General features: G+C 48.1%; 1 protein-coding gene across 2 annotated transcripts in view; it reads left to right on the forward strand.

Annotated features, from left to right (window-relative positions):
• Positions 1-447: 447 nt before the first annotated feature.
• The window catches only part of LOC143962386 (asialoglycoprotein receptor 1-like), a 53,981-nt gene continuing 31,203 nt past the window's right edge, over positions 448-23,225 (forward strand). Inside the window, exons 1-7 of one of the 2 annotated variants that reach the window (XM_077471672.1) lie at positions 448-635; positions 5,703-5,803; positions 7,671-7,784; positions 13,376-13,471; positions 13,552-13,608; positions 13,828-13,899; positions 15,964-16,038. In XM_077471672.1, the coding sequence (XP_077327798.1) occupies positions 463-635; positions 5,703-5,803; positions 7,671-7,784; positions 13,376-13,471; positions 13,552-13,608; positions 13,828-13,899; positions 15,964-16,038 (688 nt within the window). In that variant the 5' untranslated portion in view covers positions 448-462. The remainder of the gene's footprint in view (positions 636-5,702; positions 5,804-7,670; positions 7,785-13,375; positions 13,472-13,551; positions 13,609-13,827; positions 13,900-15,963; positions 16,039-23,225) is intronic. The other variant, XM_077471673.1, reaches the window with a different exon arrangement.

Consider the following 23,225-nt stretch of genomic DNA (forward strand, 5'->3'; position numbering starts at 1 on the left):
TTTTCTTTTTAATTTGATGCGGGGTTCCCCTTAATATCCATATCAGATATTTTTAAATTTGACAAGGGGTTTGACACTCGAAGCTCATCCCTACCTGTGATATATAGTAGAGGGAGCAGAAAATGCTACTATATACACAGTATACAGTATATATATATATATATATGCCAGAATAAGCCAAATTTGGACTGAGCCAGGAGCTCGTGCCTACTCTGGAGGACTTGCCACCACCCCCCTCCTCCAGTCCCACATCTGTTGCACATTTCCATTTTATTTTCAGAGTGGTTGACACCAAAGGCAGCAAATGTACCCAGATATGTCAGGGATTGGCCAATATTCAGTCCGGTGGAGGAAAAAAATCCCCCCCCCCCACATTGTGATCAGCACTATTATTAATAGTTTTTTTGGTAGTGGATGAAATTTTCGAAGAATGATTTTAGAACTTGGCAGATTTCCTCCAGGATGAAGATGTTCTCTGGCCGGGATGAAGTGAGGTCAGGAGGTAAGGGGGTCAGGATGGAAGTAGAACCTGATATAGATAAGAGAATCACAAAGAAACAATTTGTGTATCATCCCAACCAGAGAGAGCTCCAAACCACTGCCAGATACCGAGAGGACAACACCGAGACTACAAGGTAAGACCGAGGGAGGCCATGGGGGGAGTAAGAGAAGGGGAGGGGAGAGAGCAGAGAGAGAGTAATGGGGAGAAAGAGGGGGGAGAAGTAAGTGTGCAGAAATAAAGGGAGAAAAAGGGGGAGGAGGGGAAGAGAGTGTGAGGGCAGATTAAGGGGGGGGGCAGAGACAGGGGGAGAATAAAGGGGGAAAAGGCAAGAAGAAGGGGAAAAAGGAAGGGAGAGGAAGAGAGATGTATAGAGAGAAAGGGGGGAGGAAGGAGGGGTAGAGTGGGGGAGAAGAGGATGAAGAGAAGGAGGGGGAGGAGGGGAAGAGAAAGGAGAGTGGGAGAGAAGGAGGAATAAGGGGGTAGAAGAAGGGGGAAAAAAGGTAGAAAGAGGGGGGGTTAAAAGGAAGAGAAGAAAGACAGGGGTAGAAAGGGAGAGGAGAAAGGAGGAAGATGGGGGGAAAAAGAGAGAGAGAGAGGGGGAGCAAAAAGGAAGAGGAGAGACAGGGGGGAGGAGAAGGGAGAGGGGAGAAAAATAGAGAGAGAGAGGGGGGGGGGTTAAAAAAAGTAGATGAATCCGAGAGGAATGGAAAGGGGGAAGAGAAGGCGGAGAGGAGAGGGAAAAAAATGAGGTGAGAATGCAGTCGAGGGGGGGAAGGGGAGAAAATGGAGGGAAAGAGAGGTGGGGTGAGGAAAGGGAAGATGGGGGGGTGCAAGAACTGGGAGAGAAAAAGTTAGAGGGGAGGAGGTGGAAGAAGTGGAAGAAGAAGAAGAAAGGGAAGTTAGAGAGTGGTAAAAAAAGGGGGGGGTGATAGATAGGGGAAGAAGGAAAGAGAGGGGGGGGAGAGGGAGGGAAAGATGGGGCAGAAGGGGAGAAAGGTACGGGAGATAGTGAGGGGAGAGAAAGAGTAGGAGAGCTTGGGGGGGGGGGGGCAGAGATAGGAGGAGAAGAAAGGGGGAGGAAGATAGATGAGTAGAGAGAAATGGGGGTGAGAAGGAGGAGGAGAGAGCGGGGTAGAAGAGAGGGAATGAGAGAGAAGGGCGGGAGAGAAAGAGGAGAAGGGAGAAAGAGAAGGGAGAGAGGGGTGATATGGAAGGGAAAGATGGGGCAGAAGGGGAGAGAGCTGGGGAGAGAAAGAGGGGGAGTGATAGAAGGAAAGGAAAAGGGGAAGAGGGGGAGGAAGAGAGATGGATAGAGAGAAATGGGGGTAAGAAGGAGGGGGGAAAGAGTGGGGTAGAATGAGAAAGAGACAGGAGAGAAGGATAGAGGAGTGGAGAAAGGGGAAGACGGGATCAGGGGGAGAAAGAGTGTAGGGAATGTGAAGAAGTGTAAGAGAAGAAGAAGGAGGGAGAGAAATCAAGGGAAGGAGGAAAGAGGGAGGAAAAAATAGGATGAAATGGAGCAGGAGGAGGATTGGAGAGAGAGATGAGAAAAAGGGAGAGAGAAGGGGAGATGAAAGAAGGGAGAAGGGAGGGATGGGGGGGCAGAAAGAGATGAGAAGAAGGAGAGGAGAGAGAATGGGGAGGAGGGTGGGAAAGAAGAAGGGAGCAGAAAAAAGAGAGGATAGTGGGGGAGAAGGAGAGGGGGGAGAGAGACAGGGCAGGAGTAGGAGGGGGGAGAGAGAAGATGGATAGAAGGTGGGAAGTGAAGAGTGGGAGAGGGGGAAGGAGAGAAGAGAGAGAGGGGGTGAAAAGTAAAGGGGGGCAGAGAGAGGGAGATGAAAGAGTAAAGGGAAAAGGGGAGGAGGAGGAGGTATTAAAGGGAAGTGAGGGAGGAGAAGGGAAGAGAAGTGAGGAGGAGAAGGTATTAAGGGGAAACGAGGAAGGAGAAGGGAGGAGAAGTGAGGAGGAGAAGGTATTAAAGGGAAATGAGGCAGGAGAAAGGAGGAGAAGTGAGGAGAAGTGAGGAGGAGAAGGTATTAAAGGGAAGCGAGGGAGGAGAAGGGAGGAGGAGAAGGGTATTAAAGGGGAAGCGAGGGAGGAGAAGGGAGGAGAAGTGAGGAGGAGAGCGTATTAAGGGGAAGCGAGGGGTTAGAGGGGAGGAGAAGTGAGGAGAAGTGAGGAGAAGTGAGGAGAAGTGAGGAGAAGTGAGGAGAAGTGAGGAGAAGTGAGGAGGAGAAGGTATTAAAGGGAAGCGAGGGAGGAGAAGGGAGGAGGAGAAGGGTATTAAAGGGAAGCGAGGGAGGAGAAGGGAGGAGAAGTGAGGAGGAGAGCGTATTAAGGGGAAGCGAGGGGTTAGAGGGGAGGAGAAGTGAGGAGAAGTGAGGAGAAGTGAGGAGAAGTGAGGGTTCCTCCATGAGAGGAGTTCAGTACTGGTTCTAATATAGATCTGTCTCAGAGTCCATCCAAGTTGTATCCTGTGTTGGGATGCGCGAACGGTTTGGCCCAGAGATTAAGTTTGGGCCGAACTTTGGTTGTTCGGACGATCGGGCGGACAGCGAACATTATGCGGTGTTCGGGGGGAAAATTTGAAAGCCGCGGAACCCCGTTAAAGTCTATGGGACATTAACATGGAAAATCAAAATTGCTAATTTTAAAGGCTTTTATGCAAGTTATTGTCATAAAAAGTGTTTGGGGACCCGGGTCCTGCCCCAGGGGACATGGATCAATGCAAAAAAAAGTTTTAAATATGGCAGTTCTTTTGGGAGTAGTGATTTTAATAATGCTAAAAGTGAAATATTCCTTTAAATATCATGCCGGGGGGGTGTCTATAGTATGCCTGTAAAGTGGCGCATGTTTCCCGTGTTTAGAACAGTACCACAGCAAAAATGACATTTCTAAAGGAAAATTTGTCATTTAAAACTGATCGCGGCTGTAATGAATTGTCGGGTCTCAGCAATATAGATGAAACTGATTGAAAAAAAGAGCATGGGATCCCCCCCCAGTCCATTACCAGGCCCTTTGGGTCTGGTATAAATATTAAGGGGAACCCCGAACCTAAAATTTAAAAAAAAATTAGTGGGGGTCCCCCCAAAATCCATACAAGGCCATTTAGGTCTGGTATGGATATTAAGGGGAACCCAGCGCCTCCTCCTGAACCGTACCAGGCCACATGCCCTCAACATGGGGAGGGTGCTTTGGAGTAGCCTCTCAAAACATCTTGTCCCAATGTTGATGGGGACAAGGGCCTCATCCCCACAACCCTTGCCCGGTGGTTGTGGGGGTATGAGGGCAGGGGGCTTATCAGAATCTGGAAGCCCCTTTAACAAGGGGACCCCCAGATCCTGCCCCCCTATGTGAATTGGTAATGGGTACATTGTACCCCTCCCACTTCACAAACAAAGTGTCAAAAATAGTAAAAAAGACAGGAGACAATTAGGGACAAATCCTTTATTAAAAAAGAGAAAAAAGAAAAATGTCCCCGTAATGTAGATCCATCTCACGCCGCCCGACGGACTGAAAAAAGAAAAGCCGCAACACCTCCGCCTTTTTGCGAGGCTCCCGCCGAGTGACGCTGCTTCTCAGTGACAGCTGTTATATAGCTGAGGGTGGGGCCACACAGTGACATAAACGGGTGACCCCGCCCCCCTCTGATGCAATGTGACATCAGAGGAAGGTGGGGTCACCGGTTACGTCACCGAGTGGCCCCACCCTCAGTTATATAACAGCTGTCACCAAGAAGAAATGTCACTCGGCGGGAGCCTCCCATGGAGGCAGAGCTGTTGCATTTTTTTTCGTTCTTTTTCGTGGGACATTTTTATTTTTTATCATTTAATAAAGGACTTGTCCCAATGTGTCTCGTGTCTTTTTTACACTTTTTTTGTGAAATGGTACCAATTCACATGGGGGGCTGGGATCTGGGGGTCCCCTTGTTAAAGGGGGCTTCCATATTCCGATAAACCCCCCTCGCCCGCAGACCCCCACAACCACCAGGCAAGGGTTGTGGGGATGAGGCCCTTGTTCCGATCAACATGGAGACAAGATGTTTTTCTCATCCCCTCTCTCTTTTCCTGCGGCCTGCCAGGTTGCATGCTCGGATAAGGGTATTTTGGGGAGGACCCCTACGCCATTTATTTTTTTAATTTGGCGCAGGGTTTCCCTTAAAATCCATACACGACCTGAAGGACCTGGTAATGGACTGGGGGGGGGGAACCCATGCTCTTTTTTTCAATGAGGCCGCGTACACACGCGCGGACTGTTGGCCCAACTTTGTCCGTCCAACAGTTTGAGCGAACAGTCCGCTCAAACTTAGCATGGATGGACATGGCCACACATGTCGAACGAACAGTTTGCTGAAACCGTGCGCGATGACGTGAACGGCACGTACGACGGGACGCAAAATATGACGTCCTATACACTGCATTATAACTTTCGGCTTGAAAATCCTTTCTGAGCATGCGCGGAACTTAGTTTGACGAACAAGCCTACACACGGGCGGACTGTTCGTTGAAACAAGGTTTCAGCGGACAGTTTTTCGGAATTTCCGTAAAACCTTGTCCGTCCAACTGTCCGCTGAAACTGTCCGCTGAAAGCCCACACACGAGCGGACTGTCCGCCCAAACACTGTTCAGCGGACAAGGTTGGGCCAACAGTCCGCGCGTGTGTACGCGGCCTGAGTTTTATCCATATTGCTGAGACCCGACAATTCATTATAGCCACAATCAGTTTTAAATGACTTTTTTCCTTTAGAAATGTCATTTTGCTCTCGGACTGTTCTAAACACGGAAAAAATTATCCAATTTACAGGCATACTAAGGACCCCTCCAGGTACGAAATTTAAAGGAATATTTTATTTTTATCGTTTCACTTTAAGCATTATTAAAATCACTGCTCCCAAAAGAAAAAAATGTTTTGCATTGATACATGTCCCGTGGGGCCGGACCCGGGTCCCCAAACATTTGTTATGACAATAACTTGCATATAAGCCTTTAAAATTAGCACTTTTGGTTTTTTATGTTAGTGTCTCATAGACTTTAATGGTGTTCATCTGTATTTTATGCCTGTTCGGTATGTTCTGGTGCGAAACGGGGGGGGGGGGGGGGGGGCTGTTCGGCTCATCCTTAATCCTGTGTAGGGTCATTGATGATTGGGGAAAGGATGGGGTCTGCCTGGTTATTTATGGATCTGTCTGTCTATAACAAAGTCTTCTACAGGACATGTCGGTGCGCTATAAGGACATACAGTTTATTCAAGAAGACCCAACACCCACCAAGAGTCCCGCTGGAATCTATTCAACTTACCAAGGTATGAACCACCATACAGAGGTAGCCCTCACCCCGGAAAGGGCCGCTGATTTGTGTCCCAGGATCTTCTCCCACCAGTGTAGCGCCAGCCGGGCAAACAACAACATTGGCTCTTCTGGCTCAGTAAACGGTCTAGCGGTTGCTTTTTTCAAACTTTATTGCTGATTAACCCGGATGGGGCTCAGTGGTGCCGTGGAATATACTCCAGAACACCAGACAGTAATGAGAAGACACTTTTTTCCGTGTGACTTCTTCTTAGAACAGCCCCTGTAGCAGGGAATGGGCAGCACTGGGGCACCGTAAGCAATGTTCCACAGGCCAGGCAAGCCTTAGTATTAGTGCCCCATGGGGGTATTAGTGCCCCAGGGGGTTAGCAGCAGCAACAGCCACCCAGATCCAGCACTCAGGTCTCTACACACAGTGACCCTGGATACCTGGATGCCGCTCTCCAGCCTCAGGCAGACGGTTTCTCAGTGAATCTTCCAGACTGGATCCCCAGTGAAACCCCCTCTGATAGCTCCAGAGAATTGTAGCAGAATAGCCCCCCTAGGTCATCACAGCTGAGACCTCGATAAACACAAGTAGAATCTTCAGCTGAACTGCCCTGAAGACCAGCAGCCCTTCAGGCTGGGAACTTCTTCTCCTCAATGCCTTATTATAACCTACCTGGTGAATACTTGAACATTATGGAGCCCTCCCTTGCACCTCCCGCCCAACACACCTGAATATTAGGGATGAGCCTGATGTTTCGAGTCAAACATACTTTTTGACTTGAAGATTGAGTGTTCGCCCATTCACCAAATTTAGAACATTATGGGGGGTTCTCAGCAAATTTGAGTGCCCCATAATGCACTTCGAGAGTGCATTGGTGACCTATGATTGGCCAAAGCATGCACCTGACCTGCATGCTTTGGCCAATCACAGCGATTGTGCCTTTGGCCAATCATGGCTCAGGGGGCTAAGTCCATGCCCCACACTATGTAAGGCTGCTTACACAGTGGCTGTACATAGTGTAATGAATGAGAGAAGCAACATTACATGTCTAAAGGAAAAAATGTCATTTAAAACTGCTCGCTGCTGTAATGTATTGCCGGAGCCCGGCAATATACATAAAAATCATTGGAAAAATGGCGTGAGTTCCCCCACCCCAGTCCATTACAGGCCCTTCAGGTCTAATATGGATATTAATGGGAACCCCGTGCCAAAAAAAAAAATATGGAATGGGGGTCCCCCCTAAAATCCATACCAGGCCCTTCAGGTCTGATATGTATTTTAAGGGGAACCCCACGCCAATTTGTTTTTTTTTAAATGGTGTGGGAGTCCCCCCAGAATCCATACCAGACCCTTCTTCAGGTCTGGTATGGATTTTAAGGGGAACTCCGCGCCAAAATCACATGTTCAACTGATTACAGGAAAGCTACAAGAAATAAAAATCTACCTAACCTAAAGGGTGATACACAGAGAATATGAATTTGAAGGAATTTTGCATTTTTTATTTTTCACTTGCCCTCGTAGGTAGTTAGGATAGACAGGGTTGTGAGGTCTGCGTCTGGAATGGGACAGAGTTGTCCTGATTTTAAGGGGTGGGATTTAAATGTTTTTCAGGAAAAAAATCTTTGGTGGTCAATTAAGTGCAGTTTTGGAAGAATACTCCTATTGGTGTCCATATCACAATTAGTTTTGTATGTTATACAGTAAGTGTAGAATGCAGGCCACCAACCTATAGACACCTAGAAGAGAACTCAATTATTGTAATGACTTATAGATTTCGTCTTTTACATCCTTACATAATCATATTCTAAGAATTACACCCGACATGGAGAATTAAGAACATTCACAAAGGAGTCCAATGCAATTCTCTCTTTCAGGAATCACCATGAACAGGTGGATCCCCCAACCCTCCTCCGGCCTGATCTGCTCTCTGTCGGCACTTTGCACTGGTCTCCTCTTCATCATCATCATCCTCATCGTCACCATCACACGTGAGTTCAACCTCACTGTCCCTCCTCATGCACACCTCACATTCCATCCATTCATCATAAAAACTCACCCCCCCACCATTCACACTACATTCTGTAGATGCTCTCCCCCTTCCATCCTTACTAAATTCTCTTAAAGTTCTCCCCTCCACCATGCACACTATATTTCCTGGAAGATCTCCCCCAATGGTCCACACTACTTTCTCTAGAAGCTCCCTTTACCATCCACACTCCGTTCTCTGCAAGCCCTCCCCCCATCTGCACTACATTCTCTGTAGTTTCCCCCGACCATCCACACTACATAACTTTGGAAAACCCCCCACCCCCACCATCCACACTACATTCTCTGGAAGATCTCCCCCCCACTGTCCACACTACATTCTCTGGAAGTTCTCCCCCTACTGTCCACACTACATTCTCTGGAAGATCTTCCCCCACTGTCCACACTACATTCTCTGGAAGATCTCCCCCCCCCCATCCACACTACATTCTCTGGAAGATCTCCCCCTACTGTCCACACTACATTCTCTGGAAGATCTCCCCCCACTGTCCACACTACATTCTCTGGAAGATCTCCCCCCACCGTCCACACTACATTCTCTGGAAGATCTCCCCCCACTGTCCACACTACATTCTCTGGAAGATCTCCCCCCACTGTCCACACTACATTCTCTGGAAGATCTCCCCCTACTGTCCACACTACATTCTCTGGAAGATCTCCCCCCACTGTCCACACTACATTCTCTGGAAGATCTCCCCCCACTGTCCACACTACATTCTCTGGAAGATCTCCCACCACCATCCACACTACATTCTCTGGAAGATCTCCCCCCACTGTCCACACTACATTCTCTGGAAGATCTCCCCCCACTGTCCACACTACATTCTCTGGAAGATCTCCCACCACTGTCCACACTACATTCTCTGGAAGATCTCCCCCCCACTGTTCACACTACATTCTCTGGAAGATCTCCCCCACTGTCCACACTACATTCTCTGGAAGATCTCCCCCCACTGTCCACACTACATTCTCTGGAAGATCTCCCCCACTGTCCACACTACATTCTCTGGAAGATCTCCCCCCACTGTCCACACTACATTCTCTGGAAGATCTCCCCCACTGTCCACACTACATTCTCTGGAAGATCTCCCCCCACTGTCCACATTACATTCTCTGGAAGATCTCCCCCCACTGTCCACACTACATTCTCTGGAAGATCTCCCCCCACTGTCCACACTACATTCTCTGGAAGATCTCCCCCCCACTGTCCACACTACATTCTCTGGAAGATCTCCCCCCACTATCCACACTACATTCTCTGGAAGATCCCCCCTACTGTCCACACTACATTCTCTGGAAGATCTCCCCCCACTGTCCACATTACATTCTCTGGAAGATCCCCCCCACTGTCCACACTACATTCTCTGGAAGATCTCCCCCCACTGTCCACACTACATTCTCTGGAAGATCTCCCCCACTGTCCACACTACATTCTCTGGAAGATCTCCCCCCACTGTCCACATTACATTCTCTGGAAGATCTCCCCCCACTGTCCACACTACATTCTCTGGAAGATCTCCCCCCACTGTCCACACTACATTCTCTGGAAGATCTCCCCCCACTGTCCACACTACATTCTCTGGAAGATCTCCCCCCACTATCCACACTACATTCTCTGGAAGATCCCCCCTACTGTCCACACTACATTCTCTGGAAGATCTCCCCCCACTGTCCACATTACATTCTCTGGAAGATCTCCCCCACTGTCCACACTAACATTCTCTGGAAGATCTCCCCCCACTGTCCACACTACATTCTCTGGAAGATCTCCCCCCACTGTCCACACTACATTCTCTGGAAGATCTCCCCCCCACTGTCCACACTACATTCTCTGGAAGATCTCCCCCCACTATCCACACTACATTCTCTGGAAGATCCCCCCTACTGTCCACACTACATTCTCTGGAAGATCTCCCCCCACTGTCCACATTACATTCTATGGAAGATCTCCCCCCACTGTCCACACTACATTCTCTGGAAGATCTCCCCCCCCCCACCATCCACACTACATTCTCTGGAAGATCTCCCCCCACTGTCCACACTACATTCTCTGGAAGATCTCCCCCCCACTGTCCACACTACATTCTCTGGAAGATCTCCCCCCACTGTCCACACTACATTCTCTGGAAGATCTCCCCCTACTGTCCACACTACATTCTCTGGAAGATCTCCCCCACTGTCCACACTACATTCTCTGGAAGATCTCTCCCTACTGTCCACACTACATTCTCTGGAAGATCTCCCCCTACTGTCCACACTACATTCTCTGGAAGATCTCCCCCCACTGTCCACACTACATTCTCTGGAAGATCTCCCCCTACTGTCCACACTACATTCTCTGGAAGATCTCCCCCCACTGTCCACACTACATTCTCTGGAAGATCTCCCCCCACCGTCCACACTACATTCTCTGGAAGATCTCCCCCCACTGTCCACACTACATTCTCTGGAAGATCTCTCCCTACTGTCCACACTACATTCTCTGGAAGATCTCCCACCACCATCCACACTACATTCTCTGGAAGATCTCCCCCCACTGTCCACACTACATTCTCTGGAAGATCCCCCCCCTACTGTCCACACTACATTCTCTGGAAGATCTCCCCCCACTGTCCACACTACATTCTCTGGAAGATCTCCCCCCACCATCCACACTACATTCTCTGGAAGATCTCCCCCCACCATCCACACTACATTCTCTGGAAGATCTCCCCCCACTGTCCACACTACATTCTCTGGAAGATCTCCCCCCACTGTCCACACTACATTCTCTGGAAGATCTCCCCCCACTGTCCACACTACATTCTCTGGAAGATCTCCCTCCACTGTCCACACTACATTTTCTGGAAGATCTCCCCCCACTGTCCACACTACATTCTCTGGAAGATCTCCCCCACTGTCCACACTACATTCTCTGGAAGATCTCCCCCCACTGTCCACACTACATTCTCTGGAAGATCTCCCCCTACTGTCCACACTACATTCTCTGGAAGATCTCCCCCACCATCCACACTACATTCTCTGGAAGATCTCCCCCCACCATCCACACTACATTCTCTGGAAGATCTCCCCCCACTGTCCACACTACATTCTCTGGAAGATCTCCCCCTACTGTCCACACTACATTCTCTGGAAGATCTCCCCCCACTGTCCACACTACATTCTCTGGAAGATCTCCCTCCACTGTCCACACTACATTTTCTGGAAGATCTCCCCCCACTGTCCACACTACATTCTCTGGAAGATCTCCCCCACTGTCCACACTACATTCTCTGGAAGATCTCCCCCCACTGTCCACACTACATTCTCTGGAAGATCTCCCCCCACTGTCCACACTACATTCTCTGGAAGATCTCCCCCCACCATCCACACTACATTCTCTGGAAGATCTCCCCCTACTGTCCACACTACATTCTCTGGAAGATCTCCCCCACTGTCCACACTACATTCTCTGGAAGATCTCCCCCTACTGTCCACACTCCATTCTCTGGAAGATCTCCCCCCACTGTCCACACTACATTCTCTGGAAGATCTCCCCCACTGTCCACACTACATTCTCTGGAAGATCTCCCCCCACTGTCCACACTACATTCTCTGGAAGATCCCCCCCCCACCATCCACACTACATTCTCTGGAAGATCTCCCCCCACTGTCCACATTACATTCTCTGGAAGATCTCCCCCCACTGTCCACACTACATTCTCTGGAAGATCTCCCCCCACTGTCCACACTACATTCTCTGGAAGATCTCCCCCTACTGTCCACACTACATTCTCTGGAAGATCTCCCCCACTGTCCACACTACATTCTCTGGAAGATCTCCCCCCACTGTCCACACTACATTCTCTGGAAGATCCCCCCCCCACCATCCACACTACATTCTCTGGAAGATCTCCCCCCACTGTCCACATTACATTCTCTGGAAGATCTCCCCCCACTGTCCACACTACATTCTCTGGAAGATCTCCCCCCACTGTCCACACTACATTCTCTGGAAGATCTCCCCCCCACTGTCCACACTACATTCTCTGGAAGATCTCCCCCCACTATCCACACTACATTCTCTGGAAGATCCCCCCTACTGTCCACACTACATTCTCTGGAAGATCTCCCCCCACTGTCCACATTACATTCTATGGAAGATCTCCCCCCACTGTCCACACTACATTCTCTGGAAGATCTCCCCCCACCATCCACACTACATTCTCTGGAAGATCTCCCCCCACCATCCACACTACATTCTCTGGAAGATCTCCCCCCACTGTCCACACTACATTCTCTGGAAGATCTCCCCCCACTGTCCACACTACATTCTCTGGAAGATCTCCCCCTACTGTCCACACTACATTCTCTGGAAGATCTCCCCCCACTGTCCACACTACATTCTCTGGAAGATCTCCCCCCACCATCCACACTACATTCTCTGGAAGATCTCCCCCCACTGTCCACACTACATTCTCTGGAAGATCTCCCCCCACTGTCCACACTACATTCTCTGGAAGATCTCCCCCCACCATCCACACTTCATTCTCTGGAAGATCTCCCCCCACTGTCCACACTACATTCTCTGGAAGATCTCCCCCCACTGTCCACACTACATTCTCTGGAAGATCTCCCCCCACTGTCCACACTACATTCTCTGGAAGATCTCCCCCCACTGTCCACACTACATTCTCTGGAAGATCTCCCCCTACTGTCCACACTACATTCTCTAGAAGATCTCCCCCCACTGTCCACACTACATTCTCTGGAAGATCTCCCCCCACCATCCACACTACATTCTCTGGAAGATCTCCCCCCACTGTCCACACTACATTCTCTGGAAGATCTCCCCCCACTGTCCACACTACATTCTCTGGAAGATCTCCCCCCCACCATCCACACTTCATTCTCTGGAAGATCTCCCCCCACTGTCCACACTACATTCTCTGGAAGATCTCCCCCCACCATCCACACTTCATTCTCTGGAAGATCTCCCCCCACTGTCCACACTACATTCTCTGGAAGATCTCCCCCCACTGTCCACACTACATTCTCTAGAAGATCTCCCCCTACTGTCCACACTACATTCTCTGGAAGATCTCCCCCCACTGTCCACACTACATTCTCTGGAAGATCTCCCCCCACCATCCACACTACATTCTCTGGAAGATCTCCCCCCACTGTCCACACTACATTCTCTGGAAGATCTCCCCCCACTGTCCACACTACATTCTCTGGAAGATCTCCCCCCACCATCCACACTTCATTCTCTGGAAGATCTCCCCCCACTGTCCACACTACATTCTCTGGAAGATCTCCCCCCACCATCCACACTACATTCTCTAGAAGCCCCCCCCCCTCCCCCCAATGTCCACACTACATTCTATAGATGCTCCCCATCCCCCACTGTCTACACTATATTCTCTGAAAGTTCTCCATCCAATCTACATTCTCTGTAAACTCTCCCAGCCCCCCCCCCCCCTCCACTGTCTACACTATCTTTCCTTGAACATCTCCTACCTCCTAAATTTTGGTTCTCTGACTTTGGCAGGTCAGGGGGTGGATCAGACAGAGCGGAACATGGAGGTGAAGCTGAGGAATCTGAGTCTAGGAGTGGACATCCAAGTTCAGAAACTGTCCCAGGATGGTAAGATGGACCTCTGAGGAGTGACACTATGTGACGGGGGGGTCTGGTTTCCTCACCTTATCAATATTCTTCTCCTTTAGTTTCCAGGTTGACGGAGAAACTGACCAACACCGAAACCTTCATAAAGGACATGAGAGGTGAGTTGGGGCAGGATTGGAAAGTGTACGGTACACACTCCTAAAGGTGAGAAAACATATTATAAACATAATTCATATTGAGAGATTGTACAATGTGATCTACGAAGATAATTACACGCAATCAGGATGAAAGGGATGTGTTTAGTAAGGATGAGCGTTCAGCAATGTTGGTGAATGAATGTACAGGAAATGTTTATCATGGTTTTCCTCTCTTCACAGCCGCCAGTGTAATCACTAAAATAAATAGGATGGAGGCTTCTGTGAACCGAATTCTATCTGATGATGTAGCAGGTAATCATACGCTCCAAGATCAGACCTGACATATGTATTTGGGGGGCAAGTAGATCATTATTACGGATAAATCTCCAACCATTGACCCAACTTTGGACTCTAAAAGGGGTGGGAATTACACGGGACTGGGAGGGGTTTTCTGGAATATGGGTGCGTTTGGGTACTTTTGGGCTTTGCTTGGAATTTCTCAGTACAGAGGGCTAAGCTTTTCTGAATGGAGACAGCAGAATGGTGGAGAATATAGTTAGGTGGAGAATATAGTTAGGAGGAGAATATAGTTAGGGGGAGAATATAGTTAGGTGGAGAATATAGTTAGGGGGAGAATATAGTTAGGGGGAGAATATAGTTAGGGGGAGAATATAGTTAGGTGGAGAATATAGTTAGGTGGAGAATATAGTTAGGTGGAGAATATAGTTAGGGGGAGAATATAGTTAGGTGGAGAATATAGTTAGGGGGAGAATATAGTTAGGTGGGGAATATAGTTAGGGGGAGAATATAGTTAGGGGGAGAATATAGTTAGGTGGAGAATATAGTTAGGTGGAGAATATAGGTAAGTGGAGAATATAGTTAGGTGGAGAATATAGTTAGGTGGAGAATATAGTTAGGTGGAGAATATAGTTAGGTGGTCCAGAAGTTTGACTCATTTGTGGAAGGGAAGGCAGAAGCAGTTGTCCCAGTGATAAAGCCAAGCTTTGTGGGTGAAATGCATCAAAGGAGGACGTCCTAGGTCGAGACTTTTTTGAAGGACATAGCCACTCACTTTTCTTTTTTAAGGCCTTTATCTTGCCCAATTTTATTAAAAGAAAGCTCCACAAAAACACAAAACATGAGTTTCCCTTGTAGAGGTGTTAAGCCTTTCTCTTTCATAAACTCCCCCCCCCCCAAAAAAAACAAGACATTCAACTTCATGGCTTACACCTTCAGAATTACCTCTCTCCAAGGTGAATCCCTCCTGACTTCTGGGAAACAACCGCCTGTCTGCCAGGGTGTAGGCCTGTGGACTCCTGGGCAACAACCTCCTGTCTTTTGGGGTTGAGCCCTCCGAAATCCTGGGCAATGAAGTCCTGTCTGCCAGGATGAAGCCCTCCAGACTCCTGAGCAATGAACCCCTGTATGCCAGGGTGAAGCCCTCCAGACTCCTGAGCAATGAACCCCTGTCTGCCGGGGTTGAGCCCTCCAGACTCCTGGGCAATACCCCTGTCTGCCAGGGTGGAGCCCTCTGGACTCCTGGGCAATGACCTCCTGTCTGCCGGGGTAGAGCCCTCCAGACTTCTGGGCAATACCCCTGTCTGCCAGGGTGGAGCCCTCCAGACTCCTGGGCAATGACCTCCTGTCTGCCGGGGTGGAGCCCTCAGGACTCCTGGGCAATGACCTCCTGTCTGCCGGGGTGGAGCCCTCCAGACTCCTGGGCAATACCCTTGTCTGCCAGGGTGGAGCCATCTGGACTCCTGGACAACAACCTCCTGTCTGCCGGGGTGGAGCCCTCTGGACTCCTAGGCAATGACTTTGTTTGCTCAGAACCCTAGTCAGGTCTCTCCTAAAGCCCAGCACACATCTGACCAATTAGTATGCTGGTGGTTCTTAAAGCATGGACCCAGGATTGGAGATTTCATCCCACCCAGACCTCTAAGAAAGGCTCCAGGTCCCAAACCAGCTTTTATCTACTGATGAGGAAACTGAAAAGTCAATTTCCTCTGAATGATAACAAATTCCCTGGAGCTCCTCAACCTGCCTGGATGAGAATCCTGGGTCATTAATTCTTTTCACACCCTGTCCAGGGCACAGAACTCCCACACTAGTTATATCAAGATTAGAGCTCGGGTGAAGGTTTACATTTTTAATTCCAGGGTTTAAGGGTAAGATTAAGTACTTTTTAGGAATAAAAGTTATTTTTTTTTCGGGTGTGAACATTCAGTGGTGGTGGAATTGGTGCACCCAAAACTACCAGGGAAAATGTTATTCTGCAGAAAATGAAAGTCTCTATGTACAGTATGTGTACCATTCTATAGAGGGGTCTGAGGGGCATGTATATAGCACACTGAAATGACATTCTTTATATTACAGGTTCTATTTCCGATGAGATCCAGAGGATTCTGGGAGGCTTGGCGAGGCTGACAGAGGAGATCCGGAAAGGGAACGGTAAGTTTATTTCATTTCAGGAATCAGAACATTTACTCACCAAGCTTTCATTTCCCAGAGCTCTGATTGGTTCTTGTTCTATAATTAGTCGTATCCACTGGGGGCCCTGATATGGGTGCTGAGTCTATTCAGCCTTCGGATGTGTCTTTGGAGTTTGGTAACAATTCCAGTCACGTGGCCAGTCTGTAGCGACTCTATTGCCCCGTACACACGAGCGGACTTTTCAACATCCAAAGTCCGAAAGACCGAGTCCGTCAGACTATCCGATCGTGTGTGGGCTGCAACGGACTTTTGATTCGCCAAAGTCTGACGGACTTTAGAAATGAAGCATGATTCAAATTTTCCCGAAGGAACTCCGCCGGACCCGGTCCCCTTCGAAAACTCCGCTCGTGTGTATGCTACTCCGACGGACTAAAACCGACGCTAGGGCAGCTATTGGCTACTGGCTATGAACTTCCTTATTCAAGTCGGGTCGTACGTCATCACGTTCGAATCCGTCGGAGTTTAGTGTGATCGTGTGTGGCCAAGTCCGTTCGGCCGAAAAGTCTGTCGGAACTCCGGCGGAACTCCTTTGGAAGTCTGTCGGACATAAGTCCTCTCGTGTGTACGGGGCATATGAAGTAATGGGTAATAGGTTACTCTTTGGGAGTTTATTTCATTCCTCTATTCACTGACATTTTTGTCTTTAGACTGGCCTATTATTAATTCCCTGTGATCATTTGTGATGGGTAATTGCTGGAAGTGTTGGGTGTACAGAGAGCTGATTGGTTGTTGAGGATTAGGAATGGGCCGAACACCCCCCCCTGTTCGGTTCGCATCCAGAAAATGCGAACAGGCAAAAAATTTGTTCCAACACACGAACACCGTTAAGTTCTATGGGACTCGAAACGTGAAAAATCAAAAGTGCTAATTTTAAAGGCTTATATGCAAGTTATTGTCATAAAAAGTGTTTGGGGACCCGGGTCCTGCCCCAGGGGACATGTATCAATGCAAAACAAAAACTTTTAAAAACAACCGTTTTTTCGGGAGCAGTGATTTTAATAATGCTTAAAGTGATACAATAAAAGTGTAATATTCCTTTAAATTTCGTACCTGGGGGGTGTCTATAGTATGCCTGTAAAGAGGCGCATGTTTCACATGTTTAGAAAAGTCCCTGCACAAAATGTAATTTCTAAAGGAAAAAAAGTAATTTAAAAGTACTCGCGGCTATTAATGAATTGTCGGGTCCCGCAATACAGATGAAAGTCATTGAAAAAAACGCCATGGGATTCCTCCCAGTCCATTACCAGGCCCTTTGGGTCTGGTATGAATATTAAGGGGAACCCCCGAACCAAAATAAAAAAAAAATGGCATTGGGTTCCCCCCAAAAATCCACATCAGACTCTTATCCGAGCATGCAACCTAGCAGGCTGCAGGAAAAGGGGGGGTGAGAGGGCGCCCCCCCTCCCGAACCGTACCAGGCCACATGCCCTCAACATTTGGGATGGTGCTTTGGGGTAGCCCCTGCCTAAAACACCTTTTCCCCATGTTGATGAGGAGAAGGGCCTCATCACCACAACCCTTGCCCGGTGGTTGTGGGAGTCTGTGGGTGGGGGGCTTATTGGAATCTGGAAGCCCCCTTTAACAAAGGGGAATCCCAGATCCCGCACCCCCATGTGAAATGGTAATAGGGTACATTGTACTCCTACCATTTCACCCAAAAAAGTGACAAAAAGGTAAAACAAAAACACACACACAGCTTGGCACAAGTCCTTTAATAAAAAAATATAAAACATTCCAGCGATGTAATCCTTCTACAATCCACGAACGATACAGCCTCCTCCATAGGAGATGCCCGGCAGAATGACTCGGGTGACAGTTCTTAAATAACCGAGGGCGGGGCCACCCGTGACGTGGACAGGTAACCCCTCTCCCCTCTGACGCAAGGGGAAATGCCGGGGCTACCCAGTGACATGTATGGGTGACCCGCCCCCTCTGACATATCACGAGAAACCCCCATCCGCAGACCCCCTCAACCACCGGCAAGGGTTGTGGGGATGAGGCCCTTCTCCCCATCAACATGGGGACAGGGTACTTTGGGGGGCTACACCAAAGCACCCTCCCAATGTTGAGGGCATGTGGCCTGGTACGGTTCAGGAGGGGGGGCGCTCTCCCATCCCCCCTCTTTTCCTGCGGCCTGCCAGGTTGCATGCTCAGAAAAGGGTCTGGTATGGATTTTTGGGGGGAACCCCACTCCATTTTTTTTAACTTTTGGCACGGGGTTCCCTTTAAAATCCATACCAGGCCAGAAGGGTCTGGTATGGATTTTGAGGGGGACCACTACTCCATTAAAAAAAAAAAATTGGTGCAGGTTTCCCCTTAATATCCATAACAGAGCTGAAGGGCCTGGTAAGGAATTTGGGGGGACCCCCATGCAAATTTTTTTTTTAATTTTGGTTTGGGGTTCCTCTTAATATTCATACCAGACCCAAAGGGCCTGGTAATGGACTGGGAGGAATCCCATGCCATTTTTTTCAATGACTTTTATCTGTATTGCAGAGACCCGACAATTCATTAATAGTACTTTTAAATGACTTTTTTTCCTTTAGAAATTACATTTTGTGCAGGGACTTTTTTAAACAAGGGAAACATGCTCCCTCTTTACAGGCATACTAAAGACACCCCCAGGTATGTAATTCAAAGGAATATTTCACTTATATTGTTTCACTTTAATCATTATTAAAATCACTGCTCCTGAAAAAACTGCAGTTTTTAAAACTTTTTTTTGCATTGATACATGTCCCCTGGGGCAGGACCCGGGTCCCCAAACACTTTTTATGACAATACCTTGCATATAAGCCTTTAAAATTAGCACTTTCTCCCATAGACTTTTTAAAGAGTGTTCTGCGGCTTTTGAATTTGCAGCAAACTCCCCAAATTGTTCGCCATTCAGTGAACAGCCAATGTTCGAGTCGAACTCATGTTTGACTCGAACAGACAGCCCATCCTTGTTGAGGATGTTGGGTGAATTGGGTGTTGATGGTATGACGGTAATGTTGGGTGCAAGGGTACTAAAGGGCTTTTGTAAATGTTTGGTGGAATGGATATGGATGGGTTGTTTGAAGTGTTGAATAGATGAGGTGCTGATGGCTTATTGGAAACGTTGGTGTATTGGGTGGATAGGGTGACGATGGATTGTCGAGAGTGTTGGGTGAAAAGGGTGTTGATGATATGATGTGAATGTTGGCTATAAGGATACTAAATCATTTTTGGGAATGTTTGGTGGAAGGGGTGTGAATGGGTTATCTGAAGTATTTGAATAAATGGGGTGCTTATGGGTTGCTGGAAGTGTTTGGTGCATGGAGTGCTGATGGGTTGTCTTCATCATGTTTAGTTGATCAGGTTCTGGAGGTTTTTTGGAATTGTTGGGGGTACTGGTGTATTAAAATGAGTGCTGTGTGGATGGAGTACTGATGGGTTGCCAGAAGAATTGGATAGATGGGGTGTTGATGAGTTGGGAACAGCGCAGCACCACCTTTCTTCGATTCTATTTACTACGGGTAGGGTTTGACCCTTATTTGGTGCCTGCAGAAGTTCCATTACCATCCTTATATGGTAGCGCAGGAATAACTATACACTTCATTGTTGGGAGTGTTGGATGGATGGGGTGTTATTGATGAGTTGTTGGCAGCGTTGGTTCTAAGGCGTACTGATGGGTTGCCAGGAATGTTGGATGGACAAGGTGCTGACTGGTTTATGGGACTTGTAGATAGATGGGGTGCCAATTAAATATTTGATGTGTTGGGTGGATCGAGTACTGATGGGTTGTTGGGATTATTGGATGGACAGGGGGTCTGAGAAGCTGCTGGGAGTAGTGGATGGATGGGGTGTTGATGGATTGTTGGGTGAATGAGTGTGATGGGAGTCACTTTGGGCAGGGGGCTTGTGGAGCCCAGCTTACCTTAGAGAGCTCTGGAAACTCCTTGTCCAGCTCCCCCGGCCCCTCCTATGTGTATGTCACCCTGTGTCTTTTAGGGGCACAGGGTGACGAGAACCCCTGTCGGGTCTGCCTAATAGGGATGGGCGAACGGTTCGGCCCGAGCATAAGTTCGGGCCAAACTTTGGTTGTTCGGATGTTCTGCGAACACCGATCAATGTGTGGTGTTTGGGTAAATTTGAAAGCCGTTAAAGTCTATAGGACACTAACATGAAAAATCAAAAGTGTTCATTTTAAAGGCTTATATGCAAGTTATTGTCACAAAAAGTGTTTGGGGACCCGGGTCCTGCCCCGGGGGACATGTATCAATGAAATTATTTTTTTAAATGGCTGTTTTTTCGGGAGCAGTGATTTTTTTATGCTTAAAGTGAAACAATAGAAATGAAATATTCCTTTAAGTATCGTTCCTGGGGGGTGTCTATAGTATGCCTGTAAAGTGGTACATTTTCCCCGTGTTTAGAACAATACCGCAGCAAAATTAAATTTCTAAAGGAAAAATTGTCATCTAAAACTGATTGCGGCTGTAATGAATTGTCGGGTCTCAGCAATATAGATAAAACTCATTGAAAAAAAGAGTATGGGATCCCCCCAGTCCATTACAAGGCCCTTTAGGCATGGTATGAATATTAAGGGGAATCCTGAACCAAAATGTAAAAAAGAAAAATTGCGTGGGGCCCCCTAAAATCCATACCAGGGCCTTCGGGTCTGATATGGAGATTAAGGGGAACTCTGCTCCAAGTTTTAAAAAAAATGGCATGGTTCCCCCCCAAAATTCATACCAGATCCTTATCCGAGCATGCAACCTGGCAGGAAAAGAGGGGGGATGGGAGAGTGCCCCCCCTCCTGAACCGTACCAGGCCACATGCCCTCCACATGGGGAGGGTGCTTTGGGGTAGCCCCCAAAGTGGCTCATCCCCACAAACCCTTGCCCAGTGGTTGTGGGGGTATGCGGGCAGGGGGCTTATCAGAATCTGTAAGCCTCCTTTAACAAGGGGACCCCCAGATCCTGCAATCCCCCTGTGTGATATGGTAACGGGGTACAAATGTACCCCTACCATTCCACAAAAAAAAGTGTCAAAATGTTTAAAATGACAAGACACAGATCGGGGACAAGTACTTTATTAAAAAAAAAAAAAAATGTCCCTTCATCTTCTTCTTCTATCTCCCTGCGACGGACTGAAAAAGAAAAAAAAAACAGAGATCGATCCGCCTCAATTGGAGGCTCCTGCCGTGTGATTGATGCTTCTTTGCTTGTGACAGTTCTTATATAACTGAGAGCGGGGCCACCCGGTGACGTACGTGGGTGACCCCACCCCCTCTGACGACATGGGGACTTCCCTATGGCTTCCCCGTGCCGTCAAAGGGGGGTGGGGTCACCCGTTTATGTAAATGGATGGGCTCACCCCCTCTGACGCCACGAGGAAGCCATGGGGAAGTTCTCGTGGTGTCAGAAGGGGGCGGGGTCACCCGGGTATGTCACGTGGTGGCCCCGCACTCAGTTATATAAGAACTATCACAAGCAAAGAAGCATCACATGACAGGAGCCTCCCATTGAGGTGGATCGGTCTTTTTTTTCTTTTTCAGTCCATCGCGGGGAGAAGAAGATGAATGGACATCGTGGGACATTTATTTTTAATTTTTTTTTAAATAAAGTACTTGCCCCCAAGCTGTGTCTTGTCATTTTTTAACATTTTGACACTTTTTTGTGAAATGGTAGGGGTACATTTGTACCTTGTTACCATTTCACACAGGGGGAGGCCAGGATCTGGGAGTCCCCTTGTTAAGGGGGGCTTCCAGATTCAGATAAGCCCCCCGCCCGCATACCCCCACAACCACCCGGAAAAGGTTGTAGGGATGAGGCCCTTGTCCCCATCAACATGGGGAAAAAGGTGCTTTGGGTGGCTACCCTAAGGCACCCTCCCCATGTTGAGGGCATGTGGCCTGGTACAGTTCAGGAGGAGGGCACTCTCAAGTCCCCTCCTCTTTTCCTGCGGCCTGCCAGGTTACATGCTCGGATAAAGGTCTGGTATGGATTTTAGGGGGACCCCCACGCAATTTTTTTTTTAAATTTTGGTTCAGGGTTCCCTTTATTATTCATACCAGACCCAAAGGGCCTGGTAATGGACTGGGGGGGGGGATCCCATGCTCTTTTCAATGAGTTTTATCTATATTGCAGAGACCCGACAATTCATTACAGCCGCGAGCAGTTTTAAATGACAATTTTTCCTTTAGAAATGTAATTTTGCTGCGGTATTGTTCTAAACATGGGAAAAATGCCCCACTTTACAGACATACTATAGACACCCCCCAGGCACAATATTTAAAGGAATATTTCATTTTTATTGTTTCACTTGAAGCATTAAGGAAATCACTGCTCCCAAAAAAAAAAATGCATTGATACCCGGGTCCCCAAACACTTTTTATGACAATAACTTGCATATAAGCCTTTAAAATTAACACTTTTGATTATTCATGTTCGTGTCCCATAAACTTTAACAATGTTCATGTGTTCGAACAAATTTTTTGCCTGTTCACATGTTCTGGATGCGAACCAAACTGGGGGGTGTTCGGCCCGTCCCTAATCCTCAACAACCAACCAGCTCTCTGTACACCAAACACTTCCAGGAATTACCCCTCACAAATTATCACGCCGTTCATGTGTTCTGTGCTTTTGCCTGTTCGCATGTTCTGCTGCAAACCGAACAGGAGGGTGTTCGACTCATCCCTACTGCCTAACCCAACTCACCGTACAACCACACTACACGCAGAATTTCCTTTTACCCCTGTTATCCCGGGTCTTATATGTGTGGTTTGTCCAGAATAAATGAAGGGGCTCTTTCACTTGGGACAGTAATATTTCTCAACAATATCCCTTAAGAAAATATGAAGATAAATAATTTCACCTTTCATACTGCTAGATCATTTGAGGTGTGGCTGTATCCCATTGTTACATTGTTTCTATCTGCCTTGGGAGCAACCTATTATGGGATGTATATGTGTATGTGGATTAGCTGGGAGAGAGGCGGGGGAGGGGGTTTCTCCAGCAGCCCCTCCCAAAGAGGGTCTACTCTTGAAATGTTTGAATACCTGTTTGTCATGCTACTGGAGGAGGTAAAGTTTACCCCGCCGTGTGCAAAGAGGGGGGGGTTGTCCCCCTGAGTGTTACCTCTCTGTACATGTGTTTGAATAAAGAGTCTGAAGTTTTCCACCC

This window comes from Lithobates pipiens, unplaced genomic scaffold (assembly GCF_037356315.1).
Source record: "Lithobates pipiens isolate NorthernLeopardFrog02 unplaced genomic scaffold, aLitPip1_a1.2 Scaffold_8, whole genome shotgun sequence".
NCBI lineage: Eukaryota > Metazoa > Chordata > Amphibia > Anura > Ranidae > Lithobates > Lithobates pipiens.